The 20,973-nt window shown below is 37.8% G+C and overlaps 1 protein-coding gene across 1 annotated transcript in view; it reads left to right on the forward strand.

Annotated features, from left to right (window-relative positions):
* Nucleotides 1–1,452: 1,452 nt before the first annotated feature.
* The window catches only part of APC6 (anaphase promoting complex 6), a 28,509-nt gene continuing 8,988 nt past the window's right edge, over nucleotides 1,453–20,973 (forward strand). The window contains exons 1-12 of the mRNA XM_089145679.1: nucleotides 1,453–1,916; nucleotides 2,862–2,996; nucleotides 4,716–4,789; nucleotides 6,205–6,244; nucleotides 6,563–6,608; nucleotides 11,445–11,524; nucleotides 11,684–11,865; nucleotides 11,964–12,089; nucleotides 13,873–13,947; nucleotides 16,815–16,940; nucleotides 18,462–18,531; nucleotides 19,614–19,696. Of these exons, the coding sequence (XP_089001805.1) occupies nucleotides 1,671–1,916; nucleotides 2,862–2,996; nucleotides 4,716–4,789; nucleotides 6,205–6,244; nucleotides 6,563–6,608; nucleotides 11,445–11,524; nucleotides 11,684–11,865; nucleotides 11,964–12,089; nucleotides 13,873–13,947; nucleotides 16,815–16,940; nucleotides 18,462–18,531; nucleotides 19,614–19,696 (1,283 nt within the window). The 5' untranslated portion in view covers nucleotides 1,453–1,670. The remainder of the gene's footprint in view (nucleotides 1,917–2,861; nucleotides 2,997–4,715; nucleotides 4,790–6,204; nucleotides 6,245–6,562; nucleotides 6,609–11,444; nucleotides 11,525–11,683; nucleotides 11,866–11,963; nucleotides 12,090–13,872; nucleotides 13,948–16,814; nucleotides 16,941–18,461; nucleotides 18,532–19,613; nucleotides 19,697–20,973) is intronic.

Here is a 20,973-nt window from a genome sequence, read left to right on the forward strand (position 1 = left end):
ATCAAACAGAAGAAGAAGAAAAAAAGTGAATGTGGTTATGAAACTACCTGTTTGCTTATTATACCAATTCTCTTGTAGTTGGATTTGGTCTGTACGTTCGGCCAATTGAGTTGGGAATTTGGTTATAATCAGAGTTGTAAATGGAGCTGAACTGTTGATTTTTTGATACCTTCACAATTCGAGTTGCTCATTTAACCACTCAGTCCCCAATTTCGTATCTGGTTCACGAGCTTTGCCTTGACCTGGTTTCTGATTTGCTTTGTAATGTTATATTACATGATGATTATTCAATTTCTTTCCCCCAAACAAAGGTACGTGTTTTCAATTTCTTAGGGTCGAGAACAGCTTTTTCACGTTTTTGTTTTTCTGGTATAAAGAAATTCAGAAGGATGAATTATGTGCATGTAAAAAAATCTTAGTATTTACATGTCAAGAATCCAAAAAAAAAAAAGATCTTAGTATTTTCATGTCAACAATCCAAACTCGGTCTGTGGGCTCGCTCTAAAGCCATATGCTTAAACGAAAAATCATTGATCTCTTGCATGGATTAATGAGAGCTCTGTAACTACGGCTTTCATTTAGTTTGTTTTCTTCGTCTAACAGGAAAAAAAAAAAAAATTATTGACCTCTGAAGCCAGATGCTTGAACCAAGTTAATGAAAAATCAATGTCCCAAAAATTTGGGATTAATATAAGGGTGTGATTCTGTAACTTCGGATGTAAAATTTGTTGTTTTGTAGAGAGACAGGATTTTATATGTTGGAGAGATTCCTAATACCACAACTAATACCACAATAGCTTCATTCTAGGGCTGTGATAGAAGTTTGTATTCTTTGATTATAGGCAGTTTTTGTTGCACCTTGCACCAAATTTCAAGTATACATATGCAACTTGACTATGAACGTATGAGGATGTAACCAAGATCCTGGAGTTGCTGACAAAAGTCGTAGAGTTGTTTGGTAACTTAAATTTAATCTTGACTATGAATGTAAAATGAGTATTGTGTAACCCATCAAGTATTCCTGGATAGTTTGTTTACAAAAGTCAGATAGAATTATTTGGTAATTTAAATTTAATCACAATAGAAAGATCATTATAAACAAAGATCTATTGGTTTGCAATTGGTGTGACTATATTTTGGTAAAGGAGATTTTTGTGTGTTTCCTTATATTTACTTTTTATTTGTTCCTATTGTCCTCTTATTAATCAACTTCGTGTCTCCAAAAAGGAAAAACTAATATTTTTTCTTCTCAGATGAGGAGGAAGAAGAATCATACATGTTGGCATAGGTTATTTTGTATCTAATGTTATGAAAATAATTTTCTACGATAAAAAACAGGTGTGAAATTATTTTACCCTAAAAAGAAAAAGTTATGTGCCAATTGAAAAATTGAGGGTTTAATAATCTACATCAGTAGATACCCGAATTGATAAATGACGGGTACACGTACAACCGAGTAAATGAATATCAACGGATCTGTTTCGGATGAAACTTCAGAGAGAGTCGCTCCCGCTCTTTTTACATATTCCCTTCCTTTTCAACTTCCGCTGTAGGCCTCAGTTCTAACTCCCAGTATCAACTTGGCAACTCCCATCTTGTGTTTCTATTTCTATTTCCGATTGTAAACTCGGAAGACGATCAGCTATACTTTCTGGTAATCGATCACCAAAATGAGAGAGGAAGAGGTAGAGAGGCTGCGAGGTGTTGTAAGGGATTGCGTGAGCAAGCATCTCTACTCGTCTGCCATCTTCTTTGCCGATAAAGTTGCTGCCTTTACAAATGACCCTGCAGATATTTATATGCAGGCACAAGCTCTCTTCATCGGTCGTCATTATCGCCGTGCTTTCCATCTTCTTAACGCTTCCCAAATCGTTCTTCGCGATCTCCGTTTTCGCTACCTCGCTGCCAAATGCTTGGTACTGTCTTTTTGTTTCACTACTACTTTGGAAACGTTTGTGTTTATTCTTTTATTGTTGTTATTGTTTTACCGGTATTTCTTGCTGTTTGGTTATCGGATCTAGGGTTTCTGTATGTTTTCTTTTGTTCTACCCTTTTTCTTATGTTGATGCCTAAAGTTTATCAGAAATAGCATTCGAGTAACATACCATGCATGTCACACACTCCTAGCACCTAACAGAGCTGCCGAATTGCCGAAGAAATCATGATATGTCAAGATAGATGCCAAAGACGTGGATGCTCTGCTCTGCCTCTGCCCTTTACTCCTAGCACATATGTTGGAATACACCATCCGTGTGGAGCCAACGAATATATAGAACTTTTAAATGTCAAAGGAGGAGGAAAAATATCAAGTTGCTAATCAATGCTGAAATGAAGGTGCAGCACTGTAAACTAAAAATTTGTTGCTTTAGCTTATATTCATTTTGGTGATTCTCTCTTTAAACGGAAACATTTATAAGTTTGTTTCTTAGGGGAGGCACTGATATAGAATGGAAGCCAATACTTCAATAAATTCTAGCATTAGAAAAACAGAATATTTTGTTCTTTTAGAACCTCTTTGTGGATATTCGTGGTTCTCTTCTTTTTTGGTGCTCAAACTAAGTATCAATTAAATAGGAAAAGATCCAGAATTATCCTTATTTCTCTTGATTCTGTAAACGTTATTTCTTATGAATTTCCTGCAAAGTTGTTTGGTATGCTGAGGCTGAGCTATTCTTTTTGATATGTATATTTTACATTAAGCTTGACTTAGCTAGCTTAGTTGCTTAGCTGACCCACTAGTATTTGAAGCACATTTTGTTCAATACTTGATGCATCAAACCACAAATTCTCTCTATTTTCTAGATTACTTCTTGGTTAATTATAGTTTTCTGTTTGTTATTTTTTCTTTGCAATTTATTCAGGAAGAGCTTGGGGAGTGGGATCAATGCCTACAGATGCTTGGTGATGCTAAAATAGATGAACATGGAAATGTTCATGATGTAAAGGGTTGTAACGTCATGTACTTGGATAAGGATGGAGAAGATCATGAAATCAATGTACGTTTGTGTAAATAATTTTATGTTTACGATCTTTAGTGCTGCTTTTGTTTTCTAAAAGCCATGCTTTTTTTTTGTGTTTGGATGAGGGAGGTGGTTGGTGACTTTCTTGGATCTCCTATTTGTGATACCAAGTTCCATTATATTCATCATTTGATTGAAAATCAACAGTATTTCATGACTATAATAGATGTGTTCTTGTGTTTATTTACACTCCAATGGGTTGAGTACACACTTGTGGTGCACATACGTATTTGTTTAATAGGCTGATGAAATATGGACATCATATGGCATTCATTTGCTAAACATTGAATACACAACCTATGATATGGCTATTACATTTGCGATTTTTCCTAATCTGGTATACTGTTTTATACTGTTTTGAGCCTAAGAAAGTTTAACACATAATGTTGTAATGTTTTTGTTTAAGCATTTCTTGTTTTTGATGATGGGCTGCTGATTTCTTATTTAATGTTGGTTGAAAGCATTCTTCTTTTACATGAGATGTGTGTTTTGTACAACATGAAGGACAGACTCCAGGTTGTCTCTAGAGCAATGCTAAAGAGGACCACAGGGGGAAGCCATGTAGCTGACCTCCTAATTGGATTGGGTTGTATGGTATCCATTATTTCATTGCCTCTTTCCAAGGAAGTTTTCATTCCTCATGGTCCACTTCAATTTGGGGTTTCTCCAGATGGCTGATCCGGTGTCTTCTATGTCATATATGGGTTCTAGTGGGTGGGGGGTTGTGTCTGTTGTAGAAAGAGCAACACACTTTAGAGTACCTGGCATTCTCTCTATATCTAATCCAGCTGTGTTGAAATCTTAACTCTTTTTCATAGATCCCTAACAAAAGCCATAGGTTGAAACTTTTATTTTTCCAAGAACTCCATGAAATACCTTTCCTAAGTAAGGCACAAACTTTTTTCTGCTGGGGGATGGGGGAAGAAAAGAAAAAGGTGATAAGATGAGGAATCATAATCTAACAATATCTGCATTGTTGAGCTCCTTCCTTTGTGTTTTTGTTCTGATATGTTGCCGCCGAAAAGCAAGGTTCCCTGGAACTGGCTTACTATTGCATTTTATTTGACCCTCCAGACCACTTGGTTGTGTTGCAATGTTTGCAGTCTTTAGTTTAATAGTGCTTTTAGTTGGTGAGTCTTCCTCCAGTATTGTGTTTATGTTATAACCTGCCTTTGAATCCTTATATTCAGAAATTGATGATATTTCCTCACTTTTGTCAAAGTTTGAAGGGTTTGTAATCAACCATCTCACTGTTTTGTGGTTGTAAATCAGTTACTAGGCCACATGTCATTATTTTTATCTTTAGATCTTGAAGCCTGCAAAAGCTCAAACAAGATATTTATTTTTGTATAGGAACGCAATACAAAAATAGAGGAGCATTACTGGGTTCAACCATATAGCAAGCACACAAATTAGAAGAATGCACTATTATGTGCCAATCAGAAAAGGGAAATACTAATATATCACAACGTTTAACTGATATGAAGAAGTTGATGCCTTGTGGTTCTCCATTTCTATCCATTTAGCTGCCTTTTTATTACCTTGTGGAGTTATATGACATAAGATTATTTTTTTTTCTTAATTCAATCAGATATTTAAGTGGCTGAAGTGAACAATGATTGTGTTTCACTCCAATTATGTGTTCTGAGAATGTGAATGCATTCTTTTTCATTATCTATATACATCTTGTGACAGATATCTTCTGCTATATGCTTTCTACGAGGAAAGGCATATGAAGCTCTGGAAAACCGTAATCAGGCTAGGCAATGGTGAGTTTCGCCAGTAATCCCTTGTTCATATGGGTATTGAATATCATTATGGGGTCCTTAATTATTTTAGGATATCTTTTCAGTAGCCTTAATGATCATGAAATCAGGTTAATTTCATAGTTCTTGATAAGGAACCAATAGACCATATAAGGTACCGTGTTGCATGATGTCCTAAATATGGTCTTTGGTATGATTCCTATGATTTAGATTTTTCTTTTTAAAATTTCTGCAGGTGTTTGGTATGATTACTTGCCATTTGACATAAACAGAAACAAACAAATTTGATATAGTTAAGGACTTTTTCCTGATTTCTGGTTGATGGTTGTAGATGATTTATGGCTCTTTATGCATTGCAGGTTATGAGAACATTATGAGGGTAAATGTCATTTTACACTTTTAAAAAAATGAAACCAAAACAAGCTGCCTTCTCTCTCTTTGTTGCAGAAGATAGAGAGATGGCTGGAATGAGAGGTGTTGCCAAAGTCACTTGCCAAAGGTCCACACCTCACTGGAAATCTGTCAATCTCTAGTGGGATTTTCCTCTCTTTATAACCCCCTACTAGGTCCAGGGTTGTTTCTTTGCTATGCTCCCATTGCCAGATCATTCTCTTGATCTCTTTTTTTTTGGGGTCAAAGATCATTCTCTTGATCATAGATCTAGAACTCATGAGATCTCACTATTTTGGATTAGTGAGATGAGATCAGTGGCACAATAAAAAAAACTTCCTGACTTATGAGATATCTTGATCCATTTGAGATCCTGACTTCAGACCTTGATTCAACTAGACCAACTATACATATAAAAGCACCCAGGACTTGATTGAGCTGAGATGTCTCACCCCAATCAAGTTCCTATGGTTTGCTGCTGGAAGCCGAGTTCAAGTTTTGGTGCATTAATTAAATTCCTTATTTCAAAATGCAAAGTGATGTACTCACTACTCACAGGTATTCAAAGAGTCTAAGATAGGCATATTGAAAACACATGGTGCTCGATTGAGGATATAGACTGGCTTCTGATTATCTTCTCTCCGTCATGCAGGAATTGTAGTTATCATGAAATTTCAATGCTTGTAGAAAAGACATATGATGGAACTATAGTGTTTTCCCATTTTATGCTTCCCCTTGCCAATTAGAGAAAGAAAAAAGGGGCAATCAAACCTTTTCTACTCTTCTGCTTTTTTATAGCTTCACTTGGTCCTTGACCTTTGATCATTGTTAATATTTTCTTGTCAATCTTCTAATCTTTAGTTTTAGGACCTTCTGCTTCACATGCATAATGCATTTATTCTTAACTTGTAAGTTGTCTTTTTGTTTTTCTAAACATCTGCTTGTTTTTTCCCTTTTCAGTTTTAAGCAAGGCCACATTCTTTGTTGGTGGAAGAGCTCTTAACTATAATTCCTTTATTTATTTTTAGGTACAAAGCTGCTCTCAAGGCTGATCCTTTATGTTATGAGGTATGTAATACCAAAAAGTGTCCTGTTGATTCCTGCAACCATGACGTAATGTTATGAGCATTAACGAGCATCTAGAGATCTAGCGGAGTTTCAGTAACTCCTTCAAATTCCTAAATCAACAATTTCCACGGTTGCAACTCTAGATGATAAGATGAGTTGTGATTTGTTGGACAAGTTGTTTCTCTAAAATCTATTGATCGCACTTTTATAGGATACTGTCTCTCTCTCTCTCTTTGGGTTCCTAGTGCTCTTTTAGAAATGGTAATAGATCTGTGATTTTGTGTCTTTATCAGAATATCTCTTAACATTGTATTTCAGGCTTTGGAATGTCTTATCGACAATTACATGCTGACCTGTGAGGAAGGTAAACTTCCATACTCAGTATGTGCATTAAGGTGGAAACTTTACTCTTTTAACGTATTTATTTTTTCTTTTTCATCTCATGGTCTGAAGTTCCCCAGAAAATTTCCCATTGGGTGGCCATATGAATTCCCCCCCCCCCCCCTCTTCATGAAATTGGTTTATACAAGTCATGGGTCTGGAAGATGGTGGATCGTAGAGAGGAGATGGAAGCACCAACCTTGCAAAAGTAGCATTAATTCTTTGGTGGCCCAAAATGTATCCCATGGTTTTGTATTAAATTTACAGGGGACACTCCCATCACCATGTATGCATATGATAACTTCAGGGAAACACATTTTACCATGTGACTGTGTAAGGGTTTGAGATATTGATCGAAAGCTAGTTCTGGACTGATTTGTTTAATGGATGAATGAAGGTATCAGCTGATGCAGCTGGCCAGCTTCTAGGATGATAGTTGTTGTCATTGTCGCTTTGGTCAATCCCATCTTCATCTTGAGGGAGGATGAGGTGGGGGAGGGCTAAAGGGTGGAGGTTATGGTAGGTCTCATAGAGATGACATGGTGCTTGGAAATTGTCTCGTGAGGAATGTACGTGGTGTCTAATATATCCTACAATTAGATAGGTCATGTAGGATTTAGGCTTCCTGGGGTCAAAGTAAACTGGCCTTAAGGAAAGCTTTTGATGGTGTCATGTAGAAGACATTTCCTGCATATATGGAATTTTTATTTCAATTTATGGAGAAAAATGGCTCACATTGTTGGTGCAGGAAATCTTTCTTTTATTGTCAGCTATATATGCCTTGTGGATTGACAATTTGATTTTTCTGACTATTGGATTGATGGGGTAATTCTCTGGGTTGGCTTCATTTGGAATTTAATGGCCTATCTCCAAATTATTAACTTTATGGCCTTTCATAAATAAAGTTCTCCTACTTTTCCCTTCTTTTTCTAGTTTTCTTCTAGTCAAGTTGTGTTAGTTTGTACTTTACCCATATTGATTCCTGTGGAAGTTGCAAGCTGAGTTTGAATGATGAAATAAGGATCTTTCAAACTATTGATGTTTCGACCCAGGGAATTCCCAGAGGGGATTCTTTCTTGCTGAGAGGGAGGAAGACATTCGACCTTGAGTCAATTTCGAATTAGATGAGTCGAAACGACTTGACAAAGCATTCTTTTGGGCCATTTCCTTATTGACTCTGAGTGATCACAAAAAAATTGCTACGATGAATCTTGTTTTGTAGCTAACAGAATCAGGAGAAGAAATGGCTTTTTTTTTTTAATGATTAATTGGGGTTCCTCTTTTAATGCATAGGCCTACAAAATAGATGAGAATGGAAACAAAAATATCTGAATATTCTTAGTAGGGGCATGGATTAGATACACATAATAGATGTTCAAGCACAATTACATCCATGGCATATGGTGCTTCAAATGGTGTGATGGTATGCAATGGATATCATACCATTGTGAAAAATAATATGCTGGTGAATATAGAATTTGGTATCATGACATGATGATCTACTCCAGGCATAATTGTGTGAGAAAACAATATTGTAATTGGTACACTAAAAAAAGGTGATGACTTCTAGATTTAGGTACCCTTTTTTTTTTTTTGGTCTTGCACACACACACAGACTAATTGATTGTAACAAAAATTTGTGCTGCACTTTCCTCTCAATCTTCTATCATTCAAATCTTGTAAAATATTCATTAAGTTTTCATTAGCGAAGTCCTCTCAGCTATGGGTTTTCCCTCCTCTTTTGTTCACTGGATTGAGTCTTGCATTTCCACTCCACACTTCTCTGTCATCACTAATGGCTCCCCTGTTGGCTACTTCCCTTCTCGAGTCGGTATTCGCCAAGGTTGTCCCCTCTCCCCTTACCTCTTCACCTTAGCTCTAGAAGTGCGCTCCTGCCTCCTCCAATCCAAAACCGACCAACTACTCATTTCTCACATCCCTAAGTGTGAATCCCTTAAGCTCACCCACCTTGCTTTTGCAGATGACCTTATGATTTTTTTCTAAAGCTAACCATTCCTCTATCTCTTCTATCCTTTCCACCCTCTCCTTCTTCAAATTCCTTTATGGTCTTAGTGTCAATTTCGAGAAATCCACTATATTTTTCTTAGGTATCTCTGTCACTACTAGAGCTACCCTCCTTCAGCTTTCGGGGTTTAGCCTTGGATCATTCCCAGTGACCTATCTTGGCCTCCCTCTTATCCTCGGGAGACTTACCCGCCACCACTACTCTCCCATGCTTGATCATATCCGAAAGAAGCTCCAACTTTGGAAGGGTAAGTTACTATCTTTCGCCGGTAGAGTGGTGCTCATCCGTTCTATCCTCCAATCTTCCTACCTTTATTGGTGTGGTATCTTTTCCCTTTCAAAATCCACCATCCACTCTTTGGAATCCATCTTTTGTTCCTTCCTCTAGAAAGGCCAAGAAGCTTCCCATTTTCTCCACCCCATTAGTTGGAATTCCATTTCCCGTCCCAAATCTGAAGGGGGTCTTGGGTTTCGCCGTATTCAGAATATGAACCTAGCCTACCTCATGAAACTCATTTGGAGGATCGCCTCCAAGCATGACTCCATTTGGGTATCCTAGGTTTATTCCTATCTTCTTAAATCTGACTCCTTTTGGACTGCTCCTCTCCCCTCAAACCCCTCTTGGGTCTGGAGAAAGCTCTTGCTCCTCCGTGGTCGTGCCATTTCCGCCATCTCTGTCCTGGTCTCTTCCGGCACCCCCACCTCCTTTTTGCTTGACCCTTGGCATCCAATGGGTATCTTGTTCACTCTTTTGGGCCCTAGAACTGTCTATGACTCCTGCATCCCTAAGACCACCCCCTCCCTCCTTTATCTCCAATGGCTCCTGGTCTCACTTGCCTCCCCTTGTCTCACACAGGTTTGGACCACCCTCCCCCCCTCTCTCCCCATGCCACTGACTGCATTACTTGGCTTCACCCGCCTTCCACATTCTTTACCATTTCCTCGGCTTGGAATCTCCTAAGAACTCCCTCCCCCCTATCCCCTAGCTCCCCCTTGTTTGGTTCAAAGGTAATATTCCCTGCCACTCCCTTACCCTTTGGAGAGCCCTTAACCTTGCCCTCCCAACCCAAGCTTTCCTCATTAGCCGCCACATCCCTGCCAACCCAAATTGTACCCTTTGTTGGAATAATACGGAAGACCTTGACCATCTTTTTTCCCGTTGCCCTATATCCTCCTCCGTTTGGACCCTTGCACTTGCCTCTACTTGGCCCTGATCACGGAGGTCCTTCGGTTTTGCTCGAGACTGGAACTGGATCCTAAGAAGCTATGCCGGTGCTACTATTTGCGACCAAGTGGGTAAGCTTGTCTTTGCCGCCACGATCCATCATCTTTGGTCGGAGCGTAATATGTGAAGATGGACTTCCAAATCTCGTTCTCGAGATATGATTTGGAAAGCCATCTTCCATGATGTCTCTTCTAGACTCCTCTCTCTCCCCCCATCCTTCTGTGTTTGACACTCCAAGAAATAGGCTGATTGTTAGTTCTTGGAATCCATCCTCCTCTCTCCAGTCCCTTCCTTGACTGCTCTCCCCCCCCCCTTTCTCTCTCCCATTGTATGTGCTATTGTATGTGCTAGTGTTTGTATGTGCTTGTTGTTTTTCAGTTAATTAAATTATTTATTCATCGAAAAAAAACTGCTAGTAGAAAGAAGATTTTTTTTATGTGCTTGATAATGCTTCTTGAAACTTGCAATATGTTACATAAATGTGTCCCTCATATCATGGAAAGATCATTTTGTTGTGGAACGAAGAATTCTGGAGTTCTTAGTAATCATATATAATTATATATATAGGCAAAAGATGGTCACACATCAGCTTCTTGGTAAAATTGCATACTTGTATCTGTCCTAAAATTCAGGTTACTGTGTCACAACCCACCTTTAAAATGTCTTGTCTGCCCCCTTCGTGTTCATGTTTCCACTAATATCCCTCCTCCAATGCATGAAACTTCACACGGATTGTGTATCAAACCTTAAAAAAAATTCGGGGGTTAATCGTTTATGTAGGGTTTGGTTTGACTAATTGATTTTTGCATCTGTCTATTTAGTATTTTTGTGTCCAAATATGATGTTAAGCATGGCCTCGAACAGAAATGATTGGAGGGCAAGAATCCATGTAGCCGACCCCATTTAGTTGGGACAAGGCTTATTGTTGTTGTTGTTGTTGTGTCCAAATATGATGTTAAGTTTTCTTCTTTTTTTTTTCTTCCAGCTGAATTCAGTCTAGCATCAATCATGTTATTTAGTCCAACTCCTATGGTCCAAACAGTGTCTGTTTTTCTTGATTTTGGTGATATTTGATGTTATTCAGTTATATAGCTAATAGGATCAAGTTCTTCCACGTCCAGGTTGATTTTAAAATGTTATGGCCAAAGTGTGGATGTTATATTAATTATTTAGTTTGTGGTGTAGTTAATTAGCCCATGTTGACCAGTAGATCAAGAGTTTGTACCACATGATTGGTACCGTCTCCCCTCCCTGCCTATCCACAAAACATATGATGCTAAATTGTATGTTTTGTTATTAGAATGGACTCCATGGAGAATGCTCCTTTACTAAGAAAGTGTGAATTTGCTCATCTCTTTTCTTGCAATCTATTTGTGCTTCTTTTTTCTATTTCATTCTAATAGGTTCAAATTTTCCATGGTTTTACCAAGATCATTGTATCCCTTGACTGTCTTCCCACCCCCCACCCTACACCTCTCCCTGGTGCCTGGGGAAGAGTGTTAGCAATAGCTGTTATGCCTGCCAAACCATTTTCCAATACTTGGGTTGTTTTTCCTTTTATGAATACAGAAACAAATCTTCTATCATCATTGCATTTTGGTCCTGAAGATGGATGGCTTGCATCTTTCTACTCATGTTTAATAACAAAGGTAAGCTCACTTTTGACTTCATGGTGTATTATGCAAGAGTGCACATGTTAAAAGTCTTTTCATGACTACTTAAAATTGAATGCTAATGGTAGTTATTCTCATTTTATATGTGCTGCCTTTAAGATTGTTGAGCTATCTCATTTCTTTTTGGTTATCCAGTATGGGAAGGAAAGCGTTGTAGAAGCAAAGTTCAAAGAATTGGAGAAAGAAAATTATGACAATAACTCTCGAAACACCTCAGTCACTTGCACGCTGAAAAACAACACGGATCTATTGGCCTGCAAAGCTGAATACTACCATCAATGTGGAGAATATCAGAAGTGCTTCGAACTGACATCTGTGTAAGCTGTACAAGGATCACACACTGAAAGTAATGTTAATTTGTAAGTGATAAGATGGTATTCATGAAAATTTCTGTTTCATGCCATTTTTATATCAGACTACTGGAAAGAGACCCCTTCCACTTGAAATGCACTCTGGTGCATTTAGCTGCTGCTATGGAGCTTGGCCATTCAAATGAGCTCTATCTTATGGCTTCCAGTCTAACGAAGGACCATCCTAAAAAGTGAGTTTCTGGGCACCCTTTTTTTCCTGCCTGTCCAGAGATGCTTATGAGCTGAAAGATTCATTGGCGCTGACCCTTTTTACTTTGAGATTTTCCTATTAGGATGCTTGGGTGACTCACAAACTCGTGATCAAATACTTACATTGGCCTTTTTATCTTTCAGTGTTTTGTTTATTTTGATCATACAAGCATTGGTGTTTAAAGTCCAATGTGCTAATTGTGGTGCACCGTTCTAGTCTTTTTTCCTTTTGTTGGAGTTGAAACATCACTGAGTCTATATTTGCATGGTAAACCGTCTTCATGTGGCCTGAAATAGTTCCTATCTGCTGTCCTTGCACTTGCAAATGGTAAATGCTATTTCTGATATATATATATATATATATATATATATATATATATATATATATATATATATGCAACTTTAATTATGGCAATGAACAACGAACCAATTATCTTCATGGTTTTTATCTTTCAGATCCTTCTCTTGGAAATGTCTATATAGATATCTGCATATGTTCTGGTGGTGAAGAAAGCTTTCTGCTATTCTTCTGGTGTTTCATCATGTAATATGACCAGTGAGTAGAAAAAAGAATGATCTAACTGAATTTTGAAGGGAGTTAATAACTGAGGAAAGTGGAAGGTGATAAGGGGAGAAGCTTGGGGAAAGGAACAATATAGAGTGGAACTTTGCAATCTGCCTTTATTGTGATTGTATGCAAATATAATTTAGGCGATGCATGCACCTTCCTTGATGAACCGCTAAGGTACCACCCCCACACCCCCCAAAAAAAAAAAAAAGAAACCATGTGTTTCTGAAAATACGAAGGTGACCTCCCTTGGGACCCAAAACATTAGATAAGCATTAGGTAAATACATGATGACCACATTTCCCTTTCTTGTAAATGACTTCAATCCTAACTGCCATGGAGTTTCGAGACTGTGGAGGATCCAGACCAGCTGGAAAGTAAAAAGAACCAAAGCCCCTTGCAGCCCCTTAACTCCATTTCAGGCAGTCTTAACCATCTGGGTCACACCATGTGAAAATTTAACCTTCAGTCAGCAGTTATTGATAAGGCATCAAGATATTCCTACAGGTTAGGTTCACTAGAAGGGGAAGAATATGACAATCATAGATCGAGCTACAGTGTGTAGCATATACAAATAAAGCTAATTAGCAAGTATTTATCTTTGTTCGCAAAGAAATATTTTTGGGGAATATCTCCAGCTACAGATGTTGCATAAATCTTCCTACATCCCAAGTTCTTTAACCCCATTCAGAAATAATTTTCTTCCGGACGACTCGTAGGAGGTGAAATGACAATGAATTGTTGCTTCCAATGCTTTCCTGAATTGCCCAAGTAGTTGTCCCGACCTTTTATGACAGTGATTTGGCAAAAAAATCACAAGACATGAAGTTCTGAGAGGTACATGGTTGAGACAAATGAAACTGGCTAAATGGGTTAGAAGATGTCCCTGCAAGCTGCTCTATAGATCTCCCTGTTGGTACTTTTCTCCCATTTGGAAGCCTTGTTGCTGCTTGTAATTTCTGTATCAGATGAATGTTGAAATTTACCTCTCCTTTTGAGTAAGTGCTATCAGAAATACTGATTGTTGAGAGATAAGATTCAAGTGTGCCTCGCCATTATTCATATTATTCTCGATTCCCAGTGGCTCACAGTTACATTCTTTGGCAAAATAATGGTTATTGAATTGCGTTAATATAATTTATATGTTGTGTTTTAACAATATGTTATATGCTGACAAAGACTTCTTTGTTGTTTAGAGCTTTATCGTGGTTTGCAGTTGGTTGCTACTACTATTGTATCAAGAAGTATGATCAATCAAGACATTATTTCAGGTAATAATTAGGGCAAAATCAGGGTGCACTAGTCTATTGTATTTCTATTCTGATTTTCAGACTTATCTTTCTTTTCTACTAAGATCACAGTCTGTCCATATCTTTGGTTATGTTTTTATCTGCTTGTTCAATTCGGGCATTTGGTTTGAAGTGGATAAAACATGTAGGTCTTTCAAATCTATGTTCCTCTCGAATTGCTATGTAAAGTTTATTTGTAATTTTGGAGTTTGTTATTACATTAAATGGTGGACCTTGGGACAATGGTTGGTGGACCACAGTTGTAGCCTAAGGTCAAGGTATTGAAACAGCCTCTGAACAAAAGGGTAATGCTGCGTGGGAAACTTACTCCCCAAACTCTACTTTTGCGGAAGCCTTTGGCACCAATTTGCCCCCTTTTTTTATTAAATACATTGTGTGAGTTTGTTATTATATTGCGTTGTTAGGTTTTCAACTTTGATTTTTGGCCACATTTGTAGATATTCTGGAACAAGTGCAGAAGGTGACTTGTTATTAGCATAAATTTTTTTCTTTTTGAGTGAGCAAATAATTTAATATAAACACCTTGAAGGGGGAAAAAGAAAACTTACAAGAGAGGGGGATGAGGTGGGGAAAACAGGCTTAGGAATGTACAAAAGAAAACTAAGAGAGCAAATATTTTAATATAAACACCTTGAAGGGGGGAAAAGAAAACTTACAAGAGAGGGGAGGAGGTGGGGAAAACAGGCTTGGGAATGTACAAAAGAAAACTAAGAGAGCAAATATTTTAGAGCAAATTGCACTGACACAGTGACACCCCAAAATGGAGGCTTTAAAGCACTGACACTCCACTTTTTGTTTGAAAAACACAGGTCCTATTCTGTTAGAATGCTTAGTTTTATTATTGCAAAGACTATTATACCCTTCAAAAATATCTTATTCTCATTTACCCAAAAAAGAAAAAAGACATTCTTCCGCCTACAAAGGTTATTTGATGAAGACATTGTTGGATTTTTTTATTTTTTTCCCCTCAGATTTTGGTAAGGGCATTTTTGCAATTAAAGAAAAATAAACAGTGGGTTAACTATTTTACTAACAGAATGGACTTATGTGGTTAATGAATTGGGGTGTCTGTGTTTTTCAATCATAAAGTGGGGTGTCAGTGCTTTAAAGCCTCCATTTTGGGGTGCCAGTGCAATTTGCTCAATATTTTAATAAAAACACCTTGAAGGGGGAAAAAGAAAACTTACAAGAGAGGGGGAGAAGGTGGGGAAAGCAGGCTTAGAAATGTACAAAATAAAACTAAGTCCTAGTTAACAATAATGTGCCTATTCCTTGGTTTTACAAGAGGTCTGAGAGGTAAGAGAGGGTTTGGCGGTTACATTCTTGCAGATGGCTTGCCAAATCTGATCCTGGAATCAAGGAGTCTATCCACCAAATGTGGGGATGCAAGCACCGAGCAAGAGTTTCCTTGTGGTGTCAGCAATTGTAGATCTCCTGAAAGTGGAGGCTATCCGGTAGGTCTCAAAAACAAATGGTTTGGGGCATCAAGATCTAGATCAAATTGGTTTGGAGAAAGGTCAGGCAAACAAGAGGTGAGGCATAGTTTCAGCTAAGGTGCAGAAAATGCAGGAGGGGTTGGTTGGTCTATATGTTTCTGTGGAGGAGCATGGACTGGTTGGGGAGGCAATGGAGGATGTTCTCCAGGTAGTGAAGGCTGCTGGGGATGTGATATTTGAACCAAACAAGTTTGGCACAGGGAACCTGTGGTGGGGGTGCAGATGAGGTTCTAAGTAGAAACAGTCAATAAGGATGAGTTTCTGGAGGGGAGCCAAAGTAGTTGAGAGGAAGGTGGGGGGCAGATAGGGTGAAGCTCGTGCGGAAAGGAGGACGGGGAGAGCAGGATCTAGAATTTATGAAATGGGAGAGGGAGCACGACTTAGGTATACCAGAGGTGTAGAGTTCCGAGAACGTGTTTAAGGATGCTTAGGAGGTGCCAGGGGTCTAGCCAAAATGAGATGGAACATGTCCGTGGTTTTGAAGGACATAGTAGATAGGCCAATGGGCAACACAAGAGAAGTTTTCGCTAGGTCCAAGAAGGGTATAGGGGACAGTGGTAATCCAGAAAGAGTTGGTCTTAATGAGCTGGGAGTGGAACCAGTTGACCCAAACAGAGTTCTCTTTGTTGGAGACCCTCCAGATGAGTTTGAGGAACCTAGCAATATTGAAGTCTTTGATTCTACGGAGACTCTTGAATTTGGGCTTACAGATAATGTATTAACTAATTTAGTGGAGGTATTTAGGGGATTTTGTGCCTTTCCAAAGAAGCTACAGGAGGCATTCTATAGCGTGGATTGTGGTCTTAGGAAGGACAGAAATTTGCCTTTCTTAGTCTAAATTGATTAGTGACTTTAAGAAGCTGAAGTCTTAACTGGTCATAAGTGCATGACAAGTCTCCAAACCATTGTGTTCATTGGAAGAAAAACCATTTTACCTCTTTCTGACAATTAATCCCCCCCCCCCCCCCAAACAACAAAAAAACCCCACAAAACCAACAATTATTTATTTTTTTGATAAATATGCTTTTACTGAATGAAAAAAAAATATATATCTTCAAGAGTTTATTTGGTTGAAATCATTTGAAGCATGGCTGTGTTCCATTTTTGTTGTTGATAATAGGGTTAGTTCTCGAAGGCTTCAGTTGAAGTTGACATTTTGTAGATGTGTGCAGTGTGCCTAGATTTGCTCTTGATATTTATGGTGAAATTATTGTTTTTTGTCAAGATATCCATAAAATGCTTCTTGTAAAAAATATATTTATTATATGCTTGAATTGTAACGCAATAAATGAGTCACCACTTTATTTGTTGTCTAATTTGTTAATTCTGCAGCAAGGCTACAACTATGGATGGAACATTCCCTCCTGCTTGGATAGGGTATGGTAATGCTTATGCTGCTCAAGAAGAAGGAGACCAAGCAATGTTGGCTTATCGGACTGCAGCTCGTCTTTTTCCTGGGTAATTATCATGTTGGAACTAATCTACTCATTTTCTGCCATCATTTGCTCATCAGATGTAAAAGAGAAATTTTAGTTGTCATTTAGATAACTTAAGGAGTCCAAAATATGAATTTCCTATCAATAATTGATATCTAACCAGAAGTTTGAACCCTGAGGTTGGAGATCTTTAATAGCTTGTCTGTATCCTTCAAAGTTTTGTTGAGAATTGAGGAATGCTCTTTATATCTAGATTACTGTGGTCTATCCTAATTTGTAGCTAGGTTACCATGATTAGTGGATGATCACCAATCATAGTTTAAAACTCAGATTTCAGTCTTTCTTTTTCTTTTTACCTTTTTTTGTTTTTTTTGTTGTTGCCTAAATGGCTGAAACGTTGCATTTTTTGCTAATGAAATTTCAGGTGGTCATTTTGGGGTGCAAATGCTATGTTAAGCTGTGACACTTCAGGGAGACCTTATTCTATCATATGTAAACAATAAATGCAAACCTTTGTTTTGTATGAAAAATCATATTAAATGGTGGTTTTGGATTTGCACCCTTGGTTGGAAGTATATGCTGAATGTATTTCTACACCTGCCGATTCTAGATATAGCTTTAGTATTAGGAGACAGAAAAGGCAAGTAAAACAAGTAAAATTAAACCGTGAATGAATAAACAGAATATCGACAGTGTGTGTAACATAGACCACTTGTGCCAAGGTCAATTTTATTCTGACTGGATGAAGAATGGAGGCCACATCACTGTTGTATCTGAAGAAAATGCTCGAAGTCTTCTACAGCTGCCTTATAATTAGTCTCATATATGACTCTAAATATTGGAGGATAAACAATCTTATTTTTAGGTCGTTGCACTGTGAAGTCCCCCCCTGGGCAGTGAAACTGCCATAGACACCACCATATGCACTGTAGTCTAAGTGTTTTCTGTGGTAAAGTATGGGGCATGTCATTGCTTACCCCAGTATTGTCTACTGTACTTAATCCTCCAGTGCTACACACGCTGTCTATGTCAACATCCATGTTACTACAACCAGCCTGCTCATCTGGTTGAGATTGGCAACTGGCTCTCTGATGTAGCCTGTACATAAGAAGGATCAATGAACATTGTATTTCATTTCTTGTGTGGTTCTTCAAATTGAGTCTCTGCAGTGACTCTAATTGGCTCCAGTCCCTCTCCTTGCCAGCTCATGTCTTTCCTGACTCCAAAACAATAATTGTTATTATCGTGATGAATTGGAACTTAACCTGGAGTCTCTACCTCATGATTATACGGTTCAAGGAAAATAGGCTCTTGCTGTAATTAATGCAGTTTGCAAACTATTTTGGTATAATTTGAGTCAAAATTGTAAAGGAGGCAATCTCTCAAGAATGATGCTATCAAAAGGCCTAACTGTTTACCTTTTTTGTTCTTTTAATGTTGCCGTTTTTGTGATTGTCTATTATTTCTGTGTTGTAGCAATCAAAATTCTATTTTCACTTGTAATGTCCAGTTTTGGTTGAATTTCCTTCTTCTCTTATTCCAGGTGCCACTTGCCAACCATATACATAGGGATGGAATATATGCGAACACACAGCTTTAAACTAGCCGAAGAGGTGACACTGATGATTGTTTGCACAGTTGTAGTATGCAGTCCACTTGTTGAAGATGAGTTGGATGTGTGATGTCATTCATATGGATTTATCCTGTAGATGCTACTGATAATTGATGCATGAATGCCTTAGTTTTGGTATATTAGTGATCTTATGATACCTGTTTCCATGTAGTTTCTCTTGGAATGCTGTCAATTGCTTGCTTAGTCTTTGGAGAGAACCTCTGTGAACAGCTTTGGAATGGTTGGGCTATCTTTTCGTCATCTTCCATAACCATAAAGATGATGATTCTCAATGGATTAGACTATTTCTCCAAAGAAATCCTCATAAAGTGCATGTAGCTTCCATTTGCTAGTTTGCTTTTGATTGCGTATGCCTCAGCTTCATGCATTGTCCCAGAGTATAACTTGCTTCTTCCAAGATATTATGAAACCTTTCTTTGATACATTGTTCTTTCGGAGGTATATTGATGTAACCTCAATTGAATGAGGGCCAATTCTTCCAAGATCATTAGATGATTAGCAGTTAAGGACAATTAGGGCTTCTAAACGGTATCAGCCAGAACAGTTCAATGTTTCTGTGTTGGGGCAAAACAAGGGTCAAAAACAGGTCTGGTTCCCTATACAAGGTCCTCTAATTTGGGAAAATTACCACTGAAAAAATGCTGGACTGATCTCCTTTGTACTCTGATCTGCTGGTTAGGTTTTTTTAGGACAGCAAGAGATGGTGTAACGAATGGAAACTAGGGACTCTAGTGGAATTTGAGTGATGGTATGAACAGAAGGCTGTAATGGATGTAAAGAAGGGCTGTAAGGGACTAGTAGAACAAATAAATAACCTATTTTTGTACTTGGACTAGGCTCTAAACTTAAGGACCCAGAGAATAGGCCCTTAATATATAAAGAAGGCCCAACCCCCATATCTATCTACCCTAGGTTGATTTCCAAGGATAATAAGCCAATTTGGTGTCGGACCTGCATATGTATAATTCCTAAGTTTTAAGAAAGGCTAAAAACACTATTTCTATGCAATCATTAAATTCCAAAATCTAATCTTTTTTTCTTCTTTCTTTCCCTTTGCTTCAGTTTTTCATGGAGGCTAAATCAATTTGCGCTTCTGATCCACTGGTTTATAATGAACTTGGAGTTGTTGCATATCACATGAAGGAGTAAGGATACCTTGAGCTTGCAAAATGCTTCTTCTTTGTATCATACAGTACTCTGATGAGTTTCATATCGAGTAATGAATGTATTTGTTTGAGTACAACTTCTTGTTCAATTCTTGCAAGATAATTTGGTTCTTGTCTAGCCAGCCAGTCATGTAGGATGACTATTCATTGATTTTGTTGTTAAACAGAATATGCTTCCTGTTGAATACAAATATCTGGATGAAAGGCTGTCCACTTGCATAAGTCTAATGTTTTGGAATGTAAACTGATCCTACTTATTACTAATAATGGTTATTTGCTAGAAGAAATTGTGTTCATGCCAACCATAGTTATCAAGATGGCAAGGTGACTAAGGAGTTTAGGGGACTTCCTAAGCGCCGTGGCAATTAGGGGGCCACAAAGCATTGCCTTGGAGAACAAAGCATATTAGTTCACATTTTCTTAAATATGATCATTTCATGCAGCACAGATAACATACTAAAACTTACATAATTGTACTTACAGGCTAAAATAGAGATTAAAGAGTCATAATGATGAAATATTATCATTTAAAAGAACTTTAGTCTCACCATAATACAATAGCAACATAGCATGATAGCATATGATTATGATTTATATATAAATATAAAAATGGAAGTAGTTTTTATACCTACCTCTATGATGTTAAACTAGTAATGATTTTGATGGTGTGTAAGGAATGGAGTTTCTTTTTCTTTTCCCCCTTCTAACATGAATCCAAAAAGTCCCAATCTATCTGGTCTCTTTTGCTGGTAGTTTTTTTTTTTTTTAATCTTTTATTCTTTATTTTTAAGTGATCACATGATTCTCGTAACAAAGTATACAACCAATAATATGATTGTGTGGTGTTATGGAATAAATTTTGGTCATTTAAAAATCCAAAAATATGAAATCTAAGTACAAAATGAGAAAAGATACTGCGCTGGAAGGCATCAATATGTGTTGCCTAAAGAATAAAGCATGGAATTTTTGCATGTATAAAAGGCACACCGTCACTATGGTGCCCATAACATGCCTTATCACCAAGGCATTGCCCAGGTGTTGCCTTGGCAATGCATTAATAACAGAGTTGCCTACTACTTGACATCGACAATACCTTCTATATTGATATGAACAAGTAGTAGTCATCACCCACTAATACTGATCTCTACTTAGCACAAGATCTAATTTTACTTTCATAGAATCAGGGTGGAAGATGATTGTGTGGCTGCATTCTGTATTTATTCCCTCTTGGCCTTTTCAGTTGGTTGACTATTCCA

The sequence above is a fragment of the Hakea prostrata genome, chromosome 2 (genome assembly GCF_041222555.1).
Source record: "Hakea prostrata isolate BN-2017 chromosome 2, UWA_Hpros_2, whole genome shotgun sequence".
Classification (NCBI taxonomy): domain Eukaryota; kingdom Viridiplantae; phylum Streptophyta; class Magnoliopsida; order Proteales; family Proteaceae; genus Hakea; species Hakea prostrata.